Raw genomic sequence first — 18,738 nt, 5'->3', positions numbered from 1 at the left:
TGGGCAATGGGGAGCCAGTGAAGGGATTGGCAGAGAGGAGAGGCCGATTAGTTGGGCAGCAGAGTTTAGGATAGATTGGAGGGGTGCGAGAGTGTTAGAGGGGAGGCCACAAAGCAGGAGGTTGCAGTAGTCTAGGCGGGAGATGATGAGGACGTGCACTATTGTTTTTGCAGATTCGTGGTTGAGGAATGTGCAGATCCAGGAGATATTTTTGAGTTGGAGTCGGCAGGAAGTAGAAAGGGTTTGGACATGTGGTTTGAAGGAGAGATCAAAGTCCAGGGTTATCCCAGGGAAGCGAGCTTGAGGGACTGGGGAGAGTGAACAGCCATTGACATTGATAGATAGGTCAGGTGGCGGGGATGAATGAGATGGTGGAAAGAAGATGAGTTCTGTTTTATCCATGTTAAGTTTTAGAAATCAATCAGAGAAGAAGGATGAGATAGCGGACAGACATTGTGGCATTTTGGTTAGTAGGGAGGAGATATCGGGTCCAGAGAGGTAGATCTGTGTGTCATCAACATAGAGGTGGTACTGAAAGTCGTGAGACTCTATGAGTTGTCCCAGGCCAAAGGTGTAGATGGAGAAGAGCAGGGGTCCTAGGACTGAACCTTGGGGGACACTGACAGATAGGGGGCGAGATGAGGAAGTGGTATGTGAGTAGGAGACACTGAATGTCCTGTCTGTTAAATATAGGGAGATCCAAGATAGGGCCAAGTCTTTGATGCCAAGAGATGAGAGAATCTGTAGTAAGAGGGAATGGTCCACTGTGTCAAAGTCAGAAGAAAGGTCTAGGAGGAGGAGGACAGAGTAGTGTCGCTTGGATTTGGCGGTTAGTAAGTCGTTGGTGACTTTAGTCAGGGAAGTTTCAATAGAATGGTGCAGTCGGAAGCCAGATTGGAGGCGGTCAAAGAGAGAGCAGGAAGAGAGGTGGGAGGACAGTTCAAAGTGGACATGTTGTTCCAGAAGTTTTGAGGCGTAGGGGAGGAGTGATATGGGGCAATAGCTAAACAGAGAGGATGGGTTGAGGGATGGCTTTTTGAGGATGGGTGTGATTGAGGCATGTTTGAAGCATGAGGGGAAGACACCAGTTGTTAGTGACAGGTTGAAAACGTGGGTTAGGGTTGGGATGAAGACTGTGGTGAGGTTAGGGATGAGGTGGGACGGGACTGAGTCAAGTTCACAGGTGGTGAGGTGTGATTTGGAGAGTAAAGAGGAAACTTGATCTTCCTTAATGGTGGAGAAGCTGGTTTTGGAGGAGGAGGATTGAGTAGGTGTGAGGAGGGGCTGGGGGGACTTTAGGCAAAAGCTTTGCCTGATGGTGTCTATCTTCTGCTTGAAGAATGAGGCAAAGTCTTCGGCTGAGATGAGAGGAGAGGGAGGAGGCGCTGGGGGACAGAGGAGAGAATTGAAGGTATTGAATAGTTGTTTGGGGTTGTGTGACAGGGAGGATATGAGTGAGAGGTATGTTTGTTTTGCAGCAGTGAGTTTGGACTTAAAAGTAGTGAGGGACTGTTTGAGTGCGATGAAGTGCTCATTGGAGTGGGACCTTTTCCATCTATTCTCAGCAACCCTGGAGGCACGTCGCAGCTCTTTAGTTAGTCGGGTGTGCCAGGGTTGGCTGTTGATTGTGCGAGCTTTGGTATGTGTGAGGGGGTGACCAAATTGAAGGCAGCAGCTGTTGTGGTGTTATATAAAGCCGCAGCAACATCCGTGTCATGTAAGGAACTGATGTCTGTAAGAGGGAGGAGGGAGTCAGAGAGTCAGTGTAGATCAAGGTGTTTAAGATTTCTGCAAGGGTGTGCACTATATTTTGCACTTTTTGCACTTTAGAGTTATACCTTGTTTTCATTTGAATAGCCTATGTGTATACTATTATCATGCATACACTGTTATATTACAACCCCTGGCAAAAATTATGGAATCACCGGGTTCGGAGGATGTTCATTCAGTTGTTTAATGTTGTTGAAAAAAAGCAGATCACAGACGTGGCACAAAACTAAAGTAATTTCAAATGGCAACTTTAGGGCTTTAAGAAACACTAAAAGAAATCAAGATAAAAAATCTGGCACTCAGTAAGGGTAATTTTTTTCAGACCAAGCAGAGGGAAAAAATTATGGAATCACTCAATTCTGAGGAAAAAATTATGAAAAACAAACACACAAAAGAACACTCCAATACATCACTAGTATTTTGTTGCACCACCTCTGGCTTTAATAACAGCTTGCAGTCTCTGAGGCATGGACTTAATGAGTGACAAACAGTACTCTTCATGAATCTGGCTCCAACTTTCTCTGATTGCTGTTGCCAGATCAGCTTGCAGGTTGGAGCCTTGTCATGGACCATTTTCTTCAACTTCCACCAAAGATTTTCAATTGGATTGAGATCCGGACCATTTGCAGGCCATGCCATTGACCTTATGTGTCTTCTTTCAAGGAATGTTTTCACAGTTTTTGCTCTATGGCAGGATGCATTATCATCTTGAAAAATGATGTCATCATCCCCAAACATCCTTTCAATTGATGGGATAAGAAAACTGTCCAAAATATCAATGTAAACTTGGGCATTTATTGAAGATGTAATGACAGCCATCTCCTCAGTGCCTTTACCTGACATGCAGCCCCATATCATCAATGACTGTGGAAATTTGTTCTCTTCATGCAGTCATATTTATAAATCTCATTGGAACAGCACCAAACAAAAGTTCCAGCATCATCACCTTGCCCAATGCAGATTCGCGATTCATCACTGAATATGACTTTCATCCACTCATCCACAGTCCACGATTGCTTTTCCTTAGCCCATTGTAACCTTGTTTTTTTCTGTTTATGTGTTAATAATGGCTTATGTTTAGCTTTTCTGTATGTAAATCCCATTTCTTTTAGGCGGTTTCTTACAGTTCAGTCACAGACATTGACTCCAGTTTCCTCCCATTCGTTCCTCTTTTTTTTTTTCTTGTGCATTTCCTGTTTTGGAGACATATTGCTTTGAGTTTCCGGTCTTGACGCTTTGATGTCTTCCTTGGTCTACCAGTATGTTTGCCTTTAACAACCTTCCCATGTTGTTTATATTTGGTCCAGATTTTAGACACAGCTGACTGTGAACAACCAACATCTTTTGCAACATTGCGTGATGATTTACCTTCTTTTAAGAGTTTGATAATGCTCTCCTTTGTTTCAATTGACATCTCTCATGTTGGAGCCATGATTCATGTCAGTCCACTTGGTGCAACAGCTCTCCAAGGTGTGATCACTCCTTTTTAGATGCAGACTACCAAGCAGATCTAATTTGATGCAGGTCTTAGTTTTGGAAATGAAAATTCCATAATTTTTTCCTCAGAATTGAGTGATTCCATATTTTTTTCCCCTCTGTTTGGTCTGAAAAAAATTACCCTTACTGAGTACCACATTTTTAATCTTGATTTCTTTTAGTGTTTCTTAAAGCCCTAAAGTTGCCATTTGAAATGTCTTTAGTTTTGTGCCATGTCTGTGATCTGCTTTTTTTCAACATTAAACAACTGAATGAACATCCTCCGAGCCCGGTGATTCCATCATTTTTGCCAGGGGTTGTATTATATCCACTAATTCTGTTGTACTATTACAATTTGTAGTCTGAATAAGGCATGCACTTACAATATATTTTATGATATGGTAATTGATTGCAGGACATCCATCGGCCCATTTTCCTTTTAGTAATTTTTAAAATGTAAAAATGACAATATTTTTTTTTCTTCCTAAAATACAAAGGAAATGTGTTATCTTTAACTTTAGGCCTTTTAGAGACCATTTCATCCTCAACTTGCTTAACTGTTCACAATGACAGTGATTTTGACCAGGGGTGCCCAAACTTTTACATGCCACTGTATGTGCAAGGGGATAGGGATTGATCGAGCTTAGAGATAAAGATGGGAGAATTTGGGGTTTGTTCCCATTCAACACCCTATGGTTAAATAGGAACAAACCCCCAACCACCCCATCTTTATCACTAAGCTCAGATACCTTGTATCTACTAGTTTTTCATCTGTGGAACAAGGTGCAATATATCCAAAACAACCTATTAACGAAAACTATATGCCCCTGTAACTATTATCCTTGCCAATATTCATATAATGGGTGATTCAGTCAAGGAGTGTATGGTGTAATCTCCCGACTAGGACTATTTATCCTTGAGTCCGAGAGCGCATTCTTGGTCAACAGGGTAGAGGGTCAAAAGATTTGAATGAGGATATGTACTTGAATAGTTGGAATCTCCTGGTTCCATATAGAGGGCTGGACTAAGTGTCTATACCATCCCATCTAAACTGCCCCCCCTATGATTACCTCACATATCCGCAGGGGTGCTGAACAGAGGAGCTAATGACATGAAACCAGAAGTGACTCATGCAGTTCACCTCTGGCACCTCTGCGGAAGTAGCACTGGTGCCACAGGATGTGACGTCACCACAATGAATAGCGCAGGATATAGTAAAAATAGTTACACCTCATACTTAGATAACAGCACAAAGGGCGTAAGACGCGTCAAGTATATTTGAAAATGATGGTGTAGTCCACTGTTATTGATGGCCTCCCCTGATGAATCTATTGGAGGAAACGTGTTTGGAGCCTCTAGCTTCAGAACTTGTCAGCACAAAAGAGAGATGACTCTGGGAGCACTCTACAAGATGGAATATTGGTGAGATTGTTCCATATATGATATTTAATTACGTGTGGATTTATTTATGTGATGACTCTCACCATACATTAAGGAGTTCCCCGTGCTGCTTGACTTAGAGGACCTTGTTACCTATAGGTAGGAGTGGCCCATGCCCCATTTTGTTTGCCATTACAGGTTCAGGTTTCCTATTTAGGGATAGAGGAATATTATCCTAAATCTAATTTGTCAACCTCTTTCAGAGGTGTCTTTTTGCTGCTGTTCTCGTTCTCTTGTTACTGTGATTTGCGCCAGTGAGGACGCTGCACTTTGTTTGTTATGGCTTTTAGTATTTTAAGCATCTAATTGAATTCTAACACACTATGCAACACAATGTTTTCCACAAACTCATAGACTTGAATGGACAAGTGCCCTCCGATTGTCAGATGCAAATCGTGCATGTTGCGATTTTTTTCCTCGGACCCCTCAATCTGAGGGAATAATCGGACATGTGCACTGCCTCTGTGAATAATATTGGTCAGAGTGCGATTCAATGTTCTGACTGATCGCACTCAGACCGAAACGATGGTCGTCTGCACGAGCCCGAAGGCTAAGTTCAAAGTATGTTCCGCAATAATGTCTGTTCTCCCATACATCTGTTTTCAGAACAAAAGGATGAATCTAGCATAGCCTTTTTCCCTGTACTGTGATCTGACGTCTCTTTAAACATGATATCACCCTAGCATTATATGCACCTTGAAACGTTGCAAGAATTAAGCTAACACGTGATATGATTTCAGGTGATATAATGGGCACACTGCTAATACACCTCAGAACTTAGCTAAAAATCAATCATATATTTATTCTATCATAGATAGGTACATCATTCTTCATTATATTTAAAAATTGAATTTATTCTCTTGATTGATTTATTTCAACATTTTTACAAGTATCATAAATAGTTTCAGCAAATCTTTGTATCAGTGCAACTCTATACATCTTTCATCTTGCTCAGTGGCATCCACAAGACTTGACCACCATGTTTCTGTGCTTTTTTAATATTACATTGTTATTGTTGTCATAATAAAGGACTGATGTTGCTGAGAGTTTGGTAGGAGCACAGCATGCTTTGGGAACGCTCTCTGGCTTCATAAGGTGAACCTGGAAGAAAATGCAAAATTAAATGATACATACTGTAGAATTGTACTATCTCTTGAAAGTAAAACAATGCATAAATATCATGGGCATCTAGCTAATAAAACACACCAAGAGGGTCTAAGAGACATACAAAGCATATAAAGAGCCATTGTTCTCGGTAAAAAAGGTACGATTCAGTAGTCAGATTATTTTCAGTTGTTTCTTGACTGTTTTCCTTGGCAGTATATTTGGTGGTTTACATTGGATTCCATGTTAGTTCTTTTTAAAAGCACTGCTCAGTAATATGCCAGTAGAGGGCTTCATGCCGCTGTACCAGTGACAGGCACACATGCTGGTTTGTCTCTCGTGTGTTTTTTCTTTGTAGTGAATTTATTAGGCTCAGATTCACTTGTACTTTTGGTGAAAAGAGATCAGCCTTTCATGTAAAAGTCCTCTTGGATACTTACAGATTTGACCGTTTTCGTCAGTTTATTTGCTCTCTCCATATTAAATAAAAATAACAAAAAATAAACCTTTGAACACTGCTGTTACTGTTTAACCGGCTTCTATTCATGTTTTATTTTACTAAGTCTGGAGAGAAGTTGAGTAAACGGTACCACCACCCCCGAAATGAGGCACATCCTGAATGTAACCTTGTATTTGTATGCAAGGAGAAAAACAACACACTTTCTGATCTTAAACTGCATAGGAAGTTCTTCTGACCAAAGGGATTAGTCAACCAATGACCACAGTAGCAGTAATAATATTGCAATAGGGAAAGGGGTTTGGGCGGCCTCATCGGGTAAGTTGTGACCCTCGTCTGACTATTTTTCTGTAGAAACCTGAGACATTTCCATCAATGACAACTATTTTCGTTTTATACACTTAACTTTGTAAAACCAATTGCCTACATTTGCTTCACTACTGGCAAAGAACTGTGTTAGAACAAAATATTCTATAAATCATTTTACATATATAAAGCACAAAGTAATAAAGCAAATATGAAAGAACAACACACATATAAAATAGTAAGTTAGACATTTTTCCATTTTATATTAAAAAATTAATCAATTGCTGGAATTTTGGGAGAGGAATGTGTTCCCATTCTTGTCTGATGTAGACTTCTAGCTGTTCGACAGTCCTGGGTCATCTTTTCCAGATAGTTCATTTCATAAGGCACCAAATGTTTTCTATTGGTGAAAGGTCTTGACTGCAGGTGGCCAGTTCATCACCCAAACTCTTCTTCTGTGAAGACATGCTGTTGTGATGGGTGCAGTATGTGGTTGAGCATTATCTTGCTGAAATATGTAAGGTCTTCCTTGAAACAGACGTTTTCTTGATGGGAGCATATGTTGTTCTAAAACCTCTATATTATGCTCAGCATTGATGGAACCTTTCAAGATGTGTAAGCTGCCCATACAATAGACACTAATACAACCGTATACCATCAGAGATGCAGGCTATTGAACTGTGTGCTGATAACAAGCTGGATGGTCCCTCTCCTCTTGAGTCTGCAGGATACCGCATCCATGGTTTCCATAAAGAATTTCAAATTTTGATTCATAAGACCACAGAACAGTTTCCGTTTTGCCTCAGTCCATTTTCAATTAGCTTTGGCCCAGAGAAGACATTGTTTCTTGATTGTGTTGATATATGGCTTCTTCTTTGCATGACAGAATTTTAACTTTCATTTGTAGATTGCTTGGCAAACTGTGCTCACAGACAATGATTTCTTGAAGTATTCCAGAGACTGTTCAGTGATTTGCACAATTGAATCATGCCTGTTTTTAATGCAGTGCTGCCTGAGGGACCATAAATCACAAGCATTCATTATTGACTGCTGGCTTTGTCCCTTGTACACATGAATTTCTCCTGAATTTCTGAATCTTTTGATATTATGTGCTGTAGATTATCATACATTCAATGTCTTTGCAATTTTACAATGAGGAACATTTTTCTGAAACTGTTCCATAATTTTTATGCATAGCTGTTCACAGATTGGTGACCCTCTGATCATCTTTGCATCTGAGAGCCTCTGCCTCTCCCACATGCTCTTTTTATACAGTCACGTGACTTGGTTCAAAATGGACCCCCTGCTTTTTATTATCAGTATCACTTAATTTTGTAGCTTTCGTGACCACTGTCACAATTTTTTGAAAGGTGTTGCTGCCATCAGTTTCTAAATGAGTTAATTATTTCAAATGAAATGGAAAAATGTTTAACTTCTTCTGATATACGTTCTATGTTTTGAATAAAATATAGTTATGAAGATTTCCAAACCATTGCATTTTGTGTTTTTTTCACATTATACACCGTGTTCTACCTTTTTTTTTCAAAATTGGGGTTGTAACTTCCAATGTCAAATAACCTCCTTTGTTTGTGGAGGAGTCTAAAGATTTCCCCTATATTTTATGGAGCACAAGGGAGGCCTAAGTGCACCCAATTTTAGGAACTATTATTACTAGTTTGATACCTTTGCCCAGCTACATGATGTGTGTCTTTTTAGACCTAACCAACATTCAACCACAAATGGCCCACTCATACCTCTGGACACAAGCCCAGTTCAGATCTCAACTCATCAGTCCATTAATAAAGCATTCTCTCTCATATCTGAAACTCCAAAATATCCTCCAATGGACTAGCCTCTCTTTATGTACACTTACTAAACCTGTAACACAGTTCGTTATAAGCCAACAGTGGTTGGAAAAACATGGCTTCCATTAGGTGTACAACCTACTCCCGCTATCAGTCATATACTGTTTTGAGACTCCAAGCAAAAAAAACAATGTCACCCCTTTAAAATAATTAACATACCTCCAACTTACACATTTGATTACTACTCTTTGATTAAAAAGAACCTGACTCTTGCTCAAAAATAGAGATATTCACATTTGTTGCTTTTGAAGTGCAGTATGTGAAATCTCTGCTTGCAGACCAACTAGGTTTTCTTCAGAGTCTTTTCTGGACACGCACTTTCACCCCTCCCTCCCAATTGCTGCCAATCACAGCTCAGCAGCTGATCTAGTAGTCTTAGACCCAGTAGAACTGTGATTAGCAGTGTCCAGGAGGGGTGAAAGTGCATACTTCAAGAGAAGCCCAGGTGCCCAGATGTGCGGTCACATTTAAAACAAAGAGGAAAGGAAAGTATTGGTGTATAGCTAGAGGGGTTCTTTTTCAGCCGCAGTTGGGTGAAATTCCCAAAACTAGCCAAGGAAACGACATACCATGGTAACAATCCCCTTGTTACGAAACTGCAACTCCACACTAGGGCAGAAGAGGGAAAAGCTGTCCCTGCACTAGGTCTAGACTGAAGCCCTACGGTGGAGTGGGCAACCTATTCCTAGCGAATAGACCCACCGACGTTTCCTAGACTAAACTCAAAAGAAGACCTAAAGGATGAGGGGAAGAAGACCCTGAATGAACTAAGGACTGGGAAAAAAACAAACAGGTGACCTCCTAACAGAAAAGTAGAGGAAGCTGCAGAAATGAAAAAAGGGAATAAAGGAATCTTCAGCAGGCAGAACTAGAGGATCCTAGAACTGCACAAAACTAAACACAGAAAGTACTACTACCAAACCTCCTAGCCAGAACTCTCGCAGATAAACACTGTTGTCCCGCAAGGACTAGGAGGCAGGTGCTGGGTAATATAGGGTGATACAATCACCTGACCTTAGTCAAAACCAACACCAGGGGAAAAAGACCAACAACTAGAAAACCACAACAAAATGGCGGATGGTCCCAAAGAAACAGATTCTAACAGTACCTCCCTTTTTATGAGGATCCTCCGCATCCTCTCGGCCGAGCCTTATTCGGGAATGTCCTGTGAAAAGCTTTAATCAGCCTTGAGGCCGAAACATCCTCAGCTTTCACCCAAGAATTATCCTTGGGACCGAATCCTTTCCAGGACACAAGATACTGTAACCCTCCTCTGAGCCACCTAGAATCTAAAATGCGTGAAATTTCAAATTCGCCGTCTCATCAACTGGAGGGACAGTCGGCATTGCCTCCTTATCTGGCGTGTCCGCTTTTTTCAGTAACGATACATGAAAAACTAAATTAATTCTCCAGGATGAGGGAATGTCTAATCTCACCGCTGCCGAGTTGACCACCTGAACCACTTTGAAGGATCCTACAAACTTATGCCCCAGTTTTTTAGAAGGGATCTTCAAACGCAGGTTCTTAGAGGACAACCAGACCTTGTCCCCAACAGCAAACTAAGTCTCCCTTCTTTTCTTGTCAAAATATTTTTTGGACCTCCTATTCGCCTCTTTAAAATTATGGCGTACCTCGGTCCAAACCCTTTCCAAATTTTCCGAGAAACTCTCCTCCTCAGGCACCGCCGCCCTAATTTTAGAAAATGGGCTGAAAGATGGATGCCTCCCTGTACAGCAAAACAAAGGAGAACACCCAGCCGAGGAAGACGGGTAAGGATTGCGCACAGTGATCTTATTTATCTCCCGAAAATCCAAATACTGGCTAAGACCCCCATCCTTCTTTTTAACAAAAAAGAATCCTACAGCCAGAGGGGACTTTGAGGGTCTTATATGACCGGCAGCTAAACTAGTCTGTAGGTACTCCTTCAAAGCCTCCTTCTCGGGAATCGTCAGATTAAATAAATGACTCTTAGGGAGTGTAGTACCTGGGACAAACTCAATAGCGCAATCGTACTCTCTATGGGGCGGTAGAGCTTGCGACTCAACATCTGAAAATACCCTCCAGAAATCCTGAATGGCTTCAGGTAGCTCCCTCTTCAAAACTGCAGCAATGTGAACATTACAGCATTTACCATAACACCCCTGACCCCAGGACCTTATAGTACTAGACGACCAGTTCAACAATGGATTGTGCACCCTTAACCAGGGTAAACCCAGAACCACTGGAGCTGGCAAATTAGCAAGTACAAATAAGTCTATATGCTCTTTATGTTCCATATTCATAATTAGTGGGAACCCGGAGACCTTCAGAGAAATGCGCCCATGCTCCAGGGGAGTGTTATCAATCACCACAACAGGGAAAGGAGACGACAAAGGTTCAGAAACAAACTTATACTTGGCTAGAAATTGCTGATCAATCAAATTAAGAGCAGTGCCACAATCAACCATTACCTGAAAATCAATGGAATGACCATAATAGGTGGTATTACCAGATAAAAACACTCCTGCGGAACGTAAAAATGCTATACGAACAGGAGAGTTGCTCCTGCTGACCCCTTTTTTTTCCGTCCTTATGCGAGCCTTGCATTGCTTAATAAAATGGTCAGCCTTACCACAATACAAACATAACCTCCCAGAGAACCTCCTCTCTCTCTCCTGGGAACAGGAGCACATCGCCCCAACTGGCATCGGTGACCCGCTGACGGCGTGACTATCCTGAGAGACGGGGTCCAACATTAAAAGAGCCTTCTCTTCACTCTGCCTGGCTCTCAATATTCTATCCACACGGATAGCTAGCTGCATAGCTGTTTCCAAAGTAGCAGGTGCAGATATGCAATGATGAGCAAATCTTTAACCCTTTCATTCAAACCTACCAGAAACTGACTCTTGAGTCATTCCATCTGACCTCTGCGGACCATCGTCTGAACAGGGTGCAATACTTCTCAGCCTCACCAGAACCCTGTTTAAGCCGTCTGAGCTCTGCCTCAGCTGATATGACCCGATCAGGATCATCATATAACAACCCCAATGCAGTAAAAAATGCTTCTACTGAAGTCAAACAAGAATCATTAGGATGTAAAGAAAATGCCCAGATTTGGGTTTCGCCTCGCAATAAAGACATAATAATACCCACACGCTGTAATTCACTCCCTGAGGACCCAGGTCTAAGCCGAAAATATAGTAAACATGCATTTTTTAAACGTAAAAAGTTCCTGCCGTTTACCAGAAAAAAACTCAGGTAATCCTACCTTCGGTTCATCAGGGCGTGTTCCAGGGCAATCAATCACGTGCTGTTGCAGACTGGCTACTTTCAGAGTTAACCCTTGCAGGCGCTGAGCAAGCTCCTTGACGCTGTTCATACTGAAGGAATCCGGATGAGGATTTTTATTTTTTTATTTTTTTATATATATTTTTAGGCTGGACAAACTGTTACGAAACTGCAACTCCACACTATGGCAGAAGAGGGAAAAGCTGTCCCTGCACTAGGTCTAGACTGAAGCCCTACGGTGGAGTGGGCAACCTATTCCTAGTGAATAGACCCACCGACGTTTCCTAGACTAAACTCAAAAGAAGACCTAAAGGATGAGGGGAAGGAGACCCTGAAAGAACTAAGGACTGGGAAAAAAACAAACAGGTGACCTCCTAACAGGAAACTAGAAGAAGCAGCAGAAATGAAAAAGGGAATAAAGGAATCTTCAGCAGGCAGAACTAGAGGATCCTAGAACTGCACAAAACTAAACACAGAAAGTACTACTACCAAACCTCCTAGCCAGAACTCTCGCGGATAAACACTGTTGTCCAGCAAGGACTAGGAGGCAGATGCTGGGTAATAAAGGGTGATACAGTCACCTGACCTTAGTCAAAACCAACACCAGGGGAAAAAGACCAACAACCAGAAAGCCACAACAAAATGGCGGATGGTCCCAAAGAAACAGATTCTAACACCCCTGATGAATCGGCACAAAAGAAAAGTGTTGGAAGACATTTTCAGCCAAAGGTCCTTCTGACAAGGGTAGTGTGTGGGCATCCCAAGTAGGGTCCTACCCCTGGCAAGCCCAGAGAATCATTATTCTACACCCAACAATATCCTGTAGGGATCAGGGTGAGATTTTTCCTTATTTCATTCCTCTTATCAAGTTGGTTATTGATTGCATTCAATTATGCATCTGAACTTGGTTCTGCACTAACAGGTTTATGACACTATTGATACCCTGTGATTAAAGTGCCTATTGAGATTCAGGCTGTCATTTTAAATGTCTGTGTATTATATGTCTATGTAGCTTTTGAGAGCTAAGTTTTAATGGTTGAATCAAAAGTTTAATTTTATTACCTAACACTTTGCTATAGCGGATTTGACAAATATGGTTGGGTGCTTCTAGTTTGAGAAACTACCACTTATTGCTTATTTTTATTTCTAGTTATGTACTGGTTTTCATCCTTTAAATGTAAGTAAACCAGTGTACCATTCACTGACAGCAAACAAATATATTGAAAATGTTGGAATAAAAGCAAAATATAAGTGCTGAAATCTCATGAAAAATGTAAGAGCTTAATCAATCTTGCATTTTCAGCACATCCAATAAATGATCTATAAGGTCACATTCGCACGTTCAGTATTTGGTCAGTATTTTACCTCAGTATCTGTAAGCCAAAACCAGGTGAAGATTAATCATTGAAAAAGTATAATAGAAACCCGTCACCACTTCTTCATTTTTCACCCACTCCCGGTTTGGGCTTACAAATACTGATCAAATACTGATATTGTGACCATAGCCTAAGACTGAGATCTGGAGAATTTGGAAGCAAAGTGTAAACTTTGTAACTAAACTTTCTGGGATGTCTCAGCTATAATAAAGTTGAATCTGAAACACATGTGCTAGACAGCGGCTTCTGTGGTAAAAATATGGTGCTGCCTGGCAACAAGAGTAGAGGCAGTAGGTGTGTGTTCACACAGATGAGACAGGTTGATCACTATGGACTCCCTTGTGTGTCTTGAATTATTTCCTTGCTTTATAACACAGTTACACTTCAGTTTCAGTTTGACTATTGGTCAGTTACTTTCATGATGAATGTGTAAGGGGGATGAACGCCACCACCCCTTTAAGAAGGACTTTTCCCTGCTATTATTCCCACGTGCAGCAGTAGTTGTCCCCGTGTGAGTGTAATTTCTAATGTAATGTTGATGCTTTTATGTGCTCTCCCTGTATTGTACAGTGCAGTAGTTGCCTAGTTACCGCAGCATGGCAGAGCTGGCCAGGGGGAGGAGCGTAGCAGGGAGGAGCAGAGGCAGTGAGCTTAGAGACAGGAGACAGGAAGTCAAGGGGCAGTGTCCAGGCGGCCATGCCCATGACAAGGTGGAGAAGAGCTCCAGAGAAAGGGAGCTTGTGTGAAGACGGGGGTGTCCCCACAAAAAAGGAGTGGGGGCCATAAGCCCACGAGTGAGAACCTACTCGCGACAGGTCGAGGCAATGGGGCCGTAAGCCCATAAGTAAGGACCAGTGATGGTGTAAATGCACTCAGAGAAGAGGCCAGTACACGAGACATCAAGGGTCCATGTGAGTACCAGAGAGTCCGTCAGCCAGAGACCTGAGCCAGGGTTAGAAGGTGCACGGATCCGAGGACAGAGACTAGGCACTAAGCAGACTCCGGCAGCCATAGACCCAGGCCAGGGTTAGAAGGTGCGCGGGAGAGAGAGAGAGTGCCGACAGCCCTTAGCAGGAGCTGAGGACCGAACAGAGGCTGTGGAAAAGGGATGTACATATATCTACTATATAATCGGCTTATCCCGTCTGTCTGTCCGTCCAGGAAATCCCGCGTCACTGTTTGGTCCGGCCGTGGCCAATCAGCGACGCGGGATTTCAGAACAAGATGGCGGCTGTTAGCGGCTCATCTGCCACACGGAGGTCAGCGGCGATGCAGCCGGGAGATGACCGACTGGTGGCCTAGGCGGCGCCGCTCCCCAGTCCTCCCTTCACACTTGCTGTCTGGAGATCAGCGGCCCTAGCCGCTGATCTCCTGATGGTAGCCGCATGGAGGTCAGCGCTGCTCCCCAGTTCTCACTTACACGGTTCGCTGATTGGTCGTCGCCGCCGGCTGTGACCAATCAGTGATATTGGCGCAAAATTTAAAACACCGCTGTCCTGATTGGTCGCGGCCGGCGGCTGCCACCAGTCAGCAACGAGCGCAGTCCGGCCGCGAATTGGCGCCAGATTTGAAACATGCTTCGCTGATTGGTCGCACCCGCCGGCCGCGAGCAATCAGCGACTGGCGCCGGATTTGAAACACGCAGGCCACAGTCGGGAGATCAGCGGCGACGCAGCCGGGAGATGAACGGTGCTAGCCGGTCATCTCCCAGCTGCTCGCAGCAGAAGTACCCCGACCGGCGGCCTCTGTGTAGGGTTTGATGGTGCAGCAATAATCACAGAAACAAGGAAGTGCAGTCCTCAGGGTCTTTACTCACGGTTATTGCAGTCCAAGTTACAGGTACCAATGTAACTTCCCTCGTCGTGCTGCGCTCACTCAGGGAGGGGTTCAGTCCACCCTCAGGTATCTCGGGAGTACTTAACGGGACCCCCTTCTGTGTCCTTTCTCTGGCCGTCTCCCTGCACCTCATACCTAGTGTCCCAATCCGCTACCTGCGGGCCTTGTCGGGCGACGTCTGTTCCGTCCCCTGGGTCCTCTATAGCTACCTTCTTGGTGAGACTGATATGGACTGTTGGCTGCAGGACTTGAAATACTGCAGCCTCCGGTTTCTAGTTGAGTCATAAAGTTATCTGCTAGTTGAGGAACCGGTCCCCTTTGTGTGGCCTGACCCCTCCACCTCCTGGTAGATTCGGGCGTACGGGTGGCTTCCAGCACTGCCTGTACCCCAGGGATCCCTTCTTCCGTTCCTGGAGCCCTTCCTGTTCCCTCTCCTTCTCTCTCAGTCCTGGGCCTCTCCTCAGGCCCTCTGCCTGAGCAGAGCTCCTGCAGAGCCCCGCTCCACTCCTCTCACTGTAGACTGTTCTCTCTCTCTCCTCAGACTGACTGGCTCGTCTTTCTAAGATGGCTTCCCTTTTTATACCTTCCTCTCATGTGCTCCCCTAAGCTACTTCCTCCACCCACACCCACCACATAGTCCCTCCCACAGCTAGGGACCCGGGACTGTGTTCTCCCTTAGGAGCAATCTCGCCCTACCCCCACTGCGGGTATGTGTTGGATGCAGGTGTTAGGGTCCTGAGCTGTACTCCTTCCTTACCTGAGAGTGAGATACCACACCTCTGGTTGAGATGCAGTACCTCTGTGGCGACCGAACCCTCAGGGGTGCCACACACCCCCCTGGTAAAACACAGCACGTCCGCAGGCTGGAATAGAGTAAAACACAGGGCATTTCAGACATGCAAATTTTTAGATGCATCACATATAAGATCACAAACACAACATCTTTTCTTCCCTTTATCGGAGGCACTTTTTCTTGAATGTTACTGGTTACGTTTTTAGCAAAACATTATGAGACTTTTTAAATAACATTTTTCTTTATACTTATAGAACATTCTTCTTATAAAACATTTTTCATATAAAACATTCTTTAACAGGTTACAGCACGATCTGCAACCGGGTGTCCATTTTCTTTATTAAGGTGCAAACTAGCAAACTTGAGCATGAGGTACCCGTCCGAAAACCCTCAACGTAGGCCCTGGGTGTAGCTGCAGGGCATAGGTGATCCACGTGTTGGACCACGTCTTCGGCCACGCCAAACGGGTTTTTGTTCTGAGGTTCTTCAAGAAGTGCAATTATGTACAATGGAAAGTTTTTAGGGAGATCACCGTCCTCTACTCCAATGTCTCTATACCCTTACCGGGTAATCAAATAAACACACACATAAATCAGTCAAACTTGCAGTATCTCTGCCATACCTTTCCAGGGAACTATATATAAGCAGCTTTTAGAGCAAATAGTTTAGCAGTGAGGTCCCCTCCGGGGAGGAAATTCCTGATTTTTGCCGGCCGACCCAGCCGGGTCTTCCGCCTGGGGCTGCGGGGGCAGGTCTCCTTTCTTTACCATCCGGTATACTTGCAGGGCATACCAGCCGCGCTCTCCCTTGTGCCGGGTAAATGTGACGTAGTCACCGGGATACAGATTTCGACCGGGATGCCCCTGTTGGAGGTGGGGTTCCACATCCCGCCGGTTTACAAACACACCCCGGTCGGTATGCGGATCCCTCACAAAGCCCCACCCCGCGTTTAGGTCAAACTTAACGACGATCCCCTCCAGACGGGGACTAGGGGTGGTAGCTCTGGCTTGGCGGGCCTGGGTTTGGGCCGCCATGTTCCAGACCTCCATCTTTTCCCACCACACCTGTCGGTCATGACGTTCCCGCTCCAGCTGCCGGAGCTCCCTCCTGCAGTGCTCTTCTCTCAAGAGGGCCTGGGCCTGCGTTTCCCATGGGAACCCCATGAGGTCCCCTCCCCGGTTATCCCACCGGAACTCTTCTCCTCCTGGGCAGGTAACCGGGGGTGCAGGCGCAGGTGCTAGCGGGGGTCCTTACTGGTCCTCATGTCGGGCGGACCAGTCATAGACAGTGTTTCCGTAGGCCCACTCGGGTGCGGGACACGTGGCTCCGGTAGGGGGCCCAGGAGCAGGTTGGCAGAGCAAGCGCCCGGGTACGGGATTTCCGCCAGGGGGTGTGGGAGCCAGTCTGCGTAGCAGGTGTCCGGGACGGGAGATTCCGCCGGAAGACCGGGCAGCGGATCGGCAGAGCAGGCGCCCGGTGTTGGAGGTTCCGCCGGGGAGCCCAGTGGCAGGTAGGTGGAGCAGGCGCCCGGGATCAGAGGTTCCGCCGGGGAGCCCAGGGGCAGGTCGGTGGAGCAGGCGCCCGGGATCGGAGGTTCCGCCGGGGAGCCCAGGGGGCAGGTCGGTGGAGCAGGCGCCCGGGATCGGAGGTTCCGCCGGGGAGCCCAGGAGCAGGCTAGCACTCTCAGCGCCCAGGACAGGGAGTCTCTCCTTACCTGCACCCGCGGCCGCGCTTGTGCCATCCTCTGCCTCCTGGCTCCGTTCAGGCTCCTCTGGGGCTGGGGCGCTGCTGGTGGAGTGCAGCGCTGGCTGCTGCCGGATCATCAGCTTCTCCAGCAGCTCCTTTCTCCAGCTGGCGATGGCGTCCTGCTGGGCCCTCTCCATTCTCCTTCCCAGCTCCTGGATTTCCGCCTGGAGGAATTCAGTATCCTCCAGGGATAGTCTGCCATGGCCTCCTCCAAGGTAAGAGGCCTTGCCGCCTGTTGCAGACCACGGATGGGAGCTGGCTCCTGACTCTCCATCTTGCCCTCCGGGTGCGGTCTGTCTGGACTCTTGGAGACCACACCCTGTCTCCCAGGTTTCTTCTTTCCTTACCCCTTTCGGGGGCGGTTCCATGGCAACTTGCTGTCTGACACACTTTGGGGCGGCCCCCCCAGCTTGACAGACACATCCACATACATGGTCACTGTTGCTCGGGGCGGGCCTCGCTTTTGGCGCCATTCTGGAACCCGGCCCACGATGGGAGGCGGTTTCTGGTTGTCTTTTGGCTCGTCCATAATGGTGCCCGTTCTTCTGGGGCGGGCCCCACATTCAGTAGAAAACACAGTCTTTAGGCGCACAATACCCGGTGATAACGGGTGGGCTCATATCCTGTTCGTGACTCCAAAGATGACGCACCCCCTGGGCCGTGGGGTACTCCGTGCCGGGCCGGTCGTTGATATGGGAGATGTCACAGTGGCGGTGACCTGGTTCGTGACCCAGGGTGGTCATTCAATAGGGAATTATTTACAGGGGAATTATGTACAATGTTCGTGACGCCACCTGTGGTATGCGGCAAAGGGAGCCGCCGCTGCGGAGCAGGTCCTCTGGAGCTGATGTTACTGCAGCAGGGATGGTGGGGCTCTCCACAGGTAGAGCTTAGTTCCAGGGCAGTGTAGATGTTGTAGGTTGTGCTGGGCGTTGTAGTGCAGGGTTTGATGGCGCAGCAATAATCACAGAGACAAGGAAGTGCAGTCCTCAGGGTCTTTACTCACGGTTATTGCAGTCCAAGTTACAGGTACCAATGTAACTTCCCTTGTCGTGCTGCGCTCACTCAGGGAGGGGTTCAGTCCACCCTCAGGTATCTCCGGAGTACTTAATGGGACCCCCTTCTGTGTCCTTTCTCTGGCAGTCTCCCTGCACCTCATACCTAGTGTCCCAATCCGGTACCCGTGGGCCTTGTCGGGCGACGTCTGTTCCGTCCCCTGGGTCCTCTATAGCTACCTTCTTGGTGAAACTGATATGGACTGTTGGCTGCAGGACTTGAAATACTGCAGCCTCCGGTTTCTAG

At 45.7% G+C, this 18,738-nt stretch overlaps 1 protein-coding gene across 1 annotated transcript in view; it reads right to left on the bottom strand.

Moving 5' to 3' along the window:
• Positions 1–5,538: 5,538 nt before the first annotated feature.
• LOC141252810 (bone morphogenetic protein 8A-like) overlaps positions 5,539–18,738 on the bottom strand; it is a 144,179-nt gene continuing 130,979 nt past the window's right edge. Inside the window, exon 7 of the mRNA XM_073670568.1 lies at positions 5,539–5,787. Coding sequence (XP_073526669.1) covers positions 5,638–5,787 — 150 coding nt within the window. The 3' untranslated portion in view covers positions 5,539–5,637. The remainder of the gene's footprint in view (positions 5,788–18,738) is intronic.

This window comes from Phyllobates terribilis, unplaced genomic scaffold (genome assembly GCF_046119375.1).
Source record: "Phyllobates terribilis strain yellow unplaced genomic scaffold, ASM4611937v1 Scaffold_2__4_contigs__length_985480577, whole genome shotgun sequence".
Classification (NCBI taxonomy): Eukaryota; Metazoa; Chordata; class Amphibia; order Anura; family Dendrobatidae; genus Phyllobates; species Phyllobates terribilis.
The sequence above is the reverse complement of the archived record's forward strand: the minus strand, read 5'-3'. Positions and strand labels throughout refer to the sequence as shown.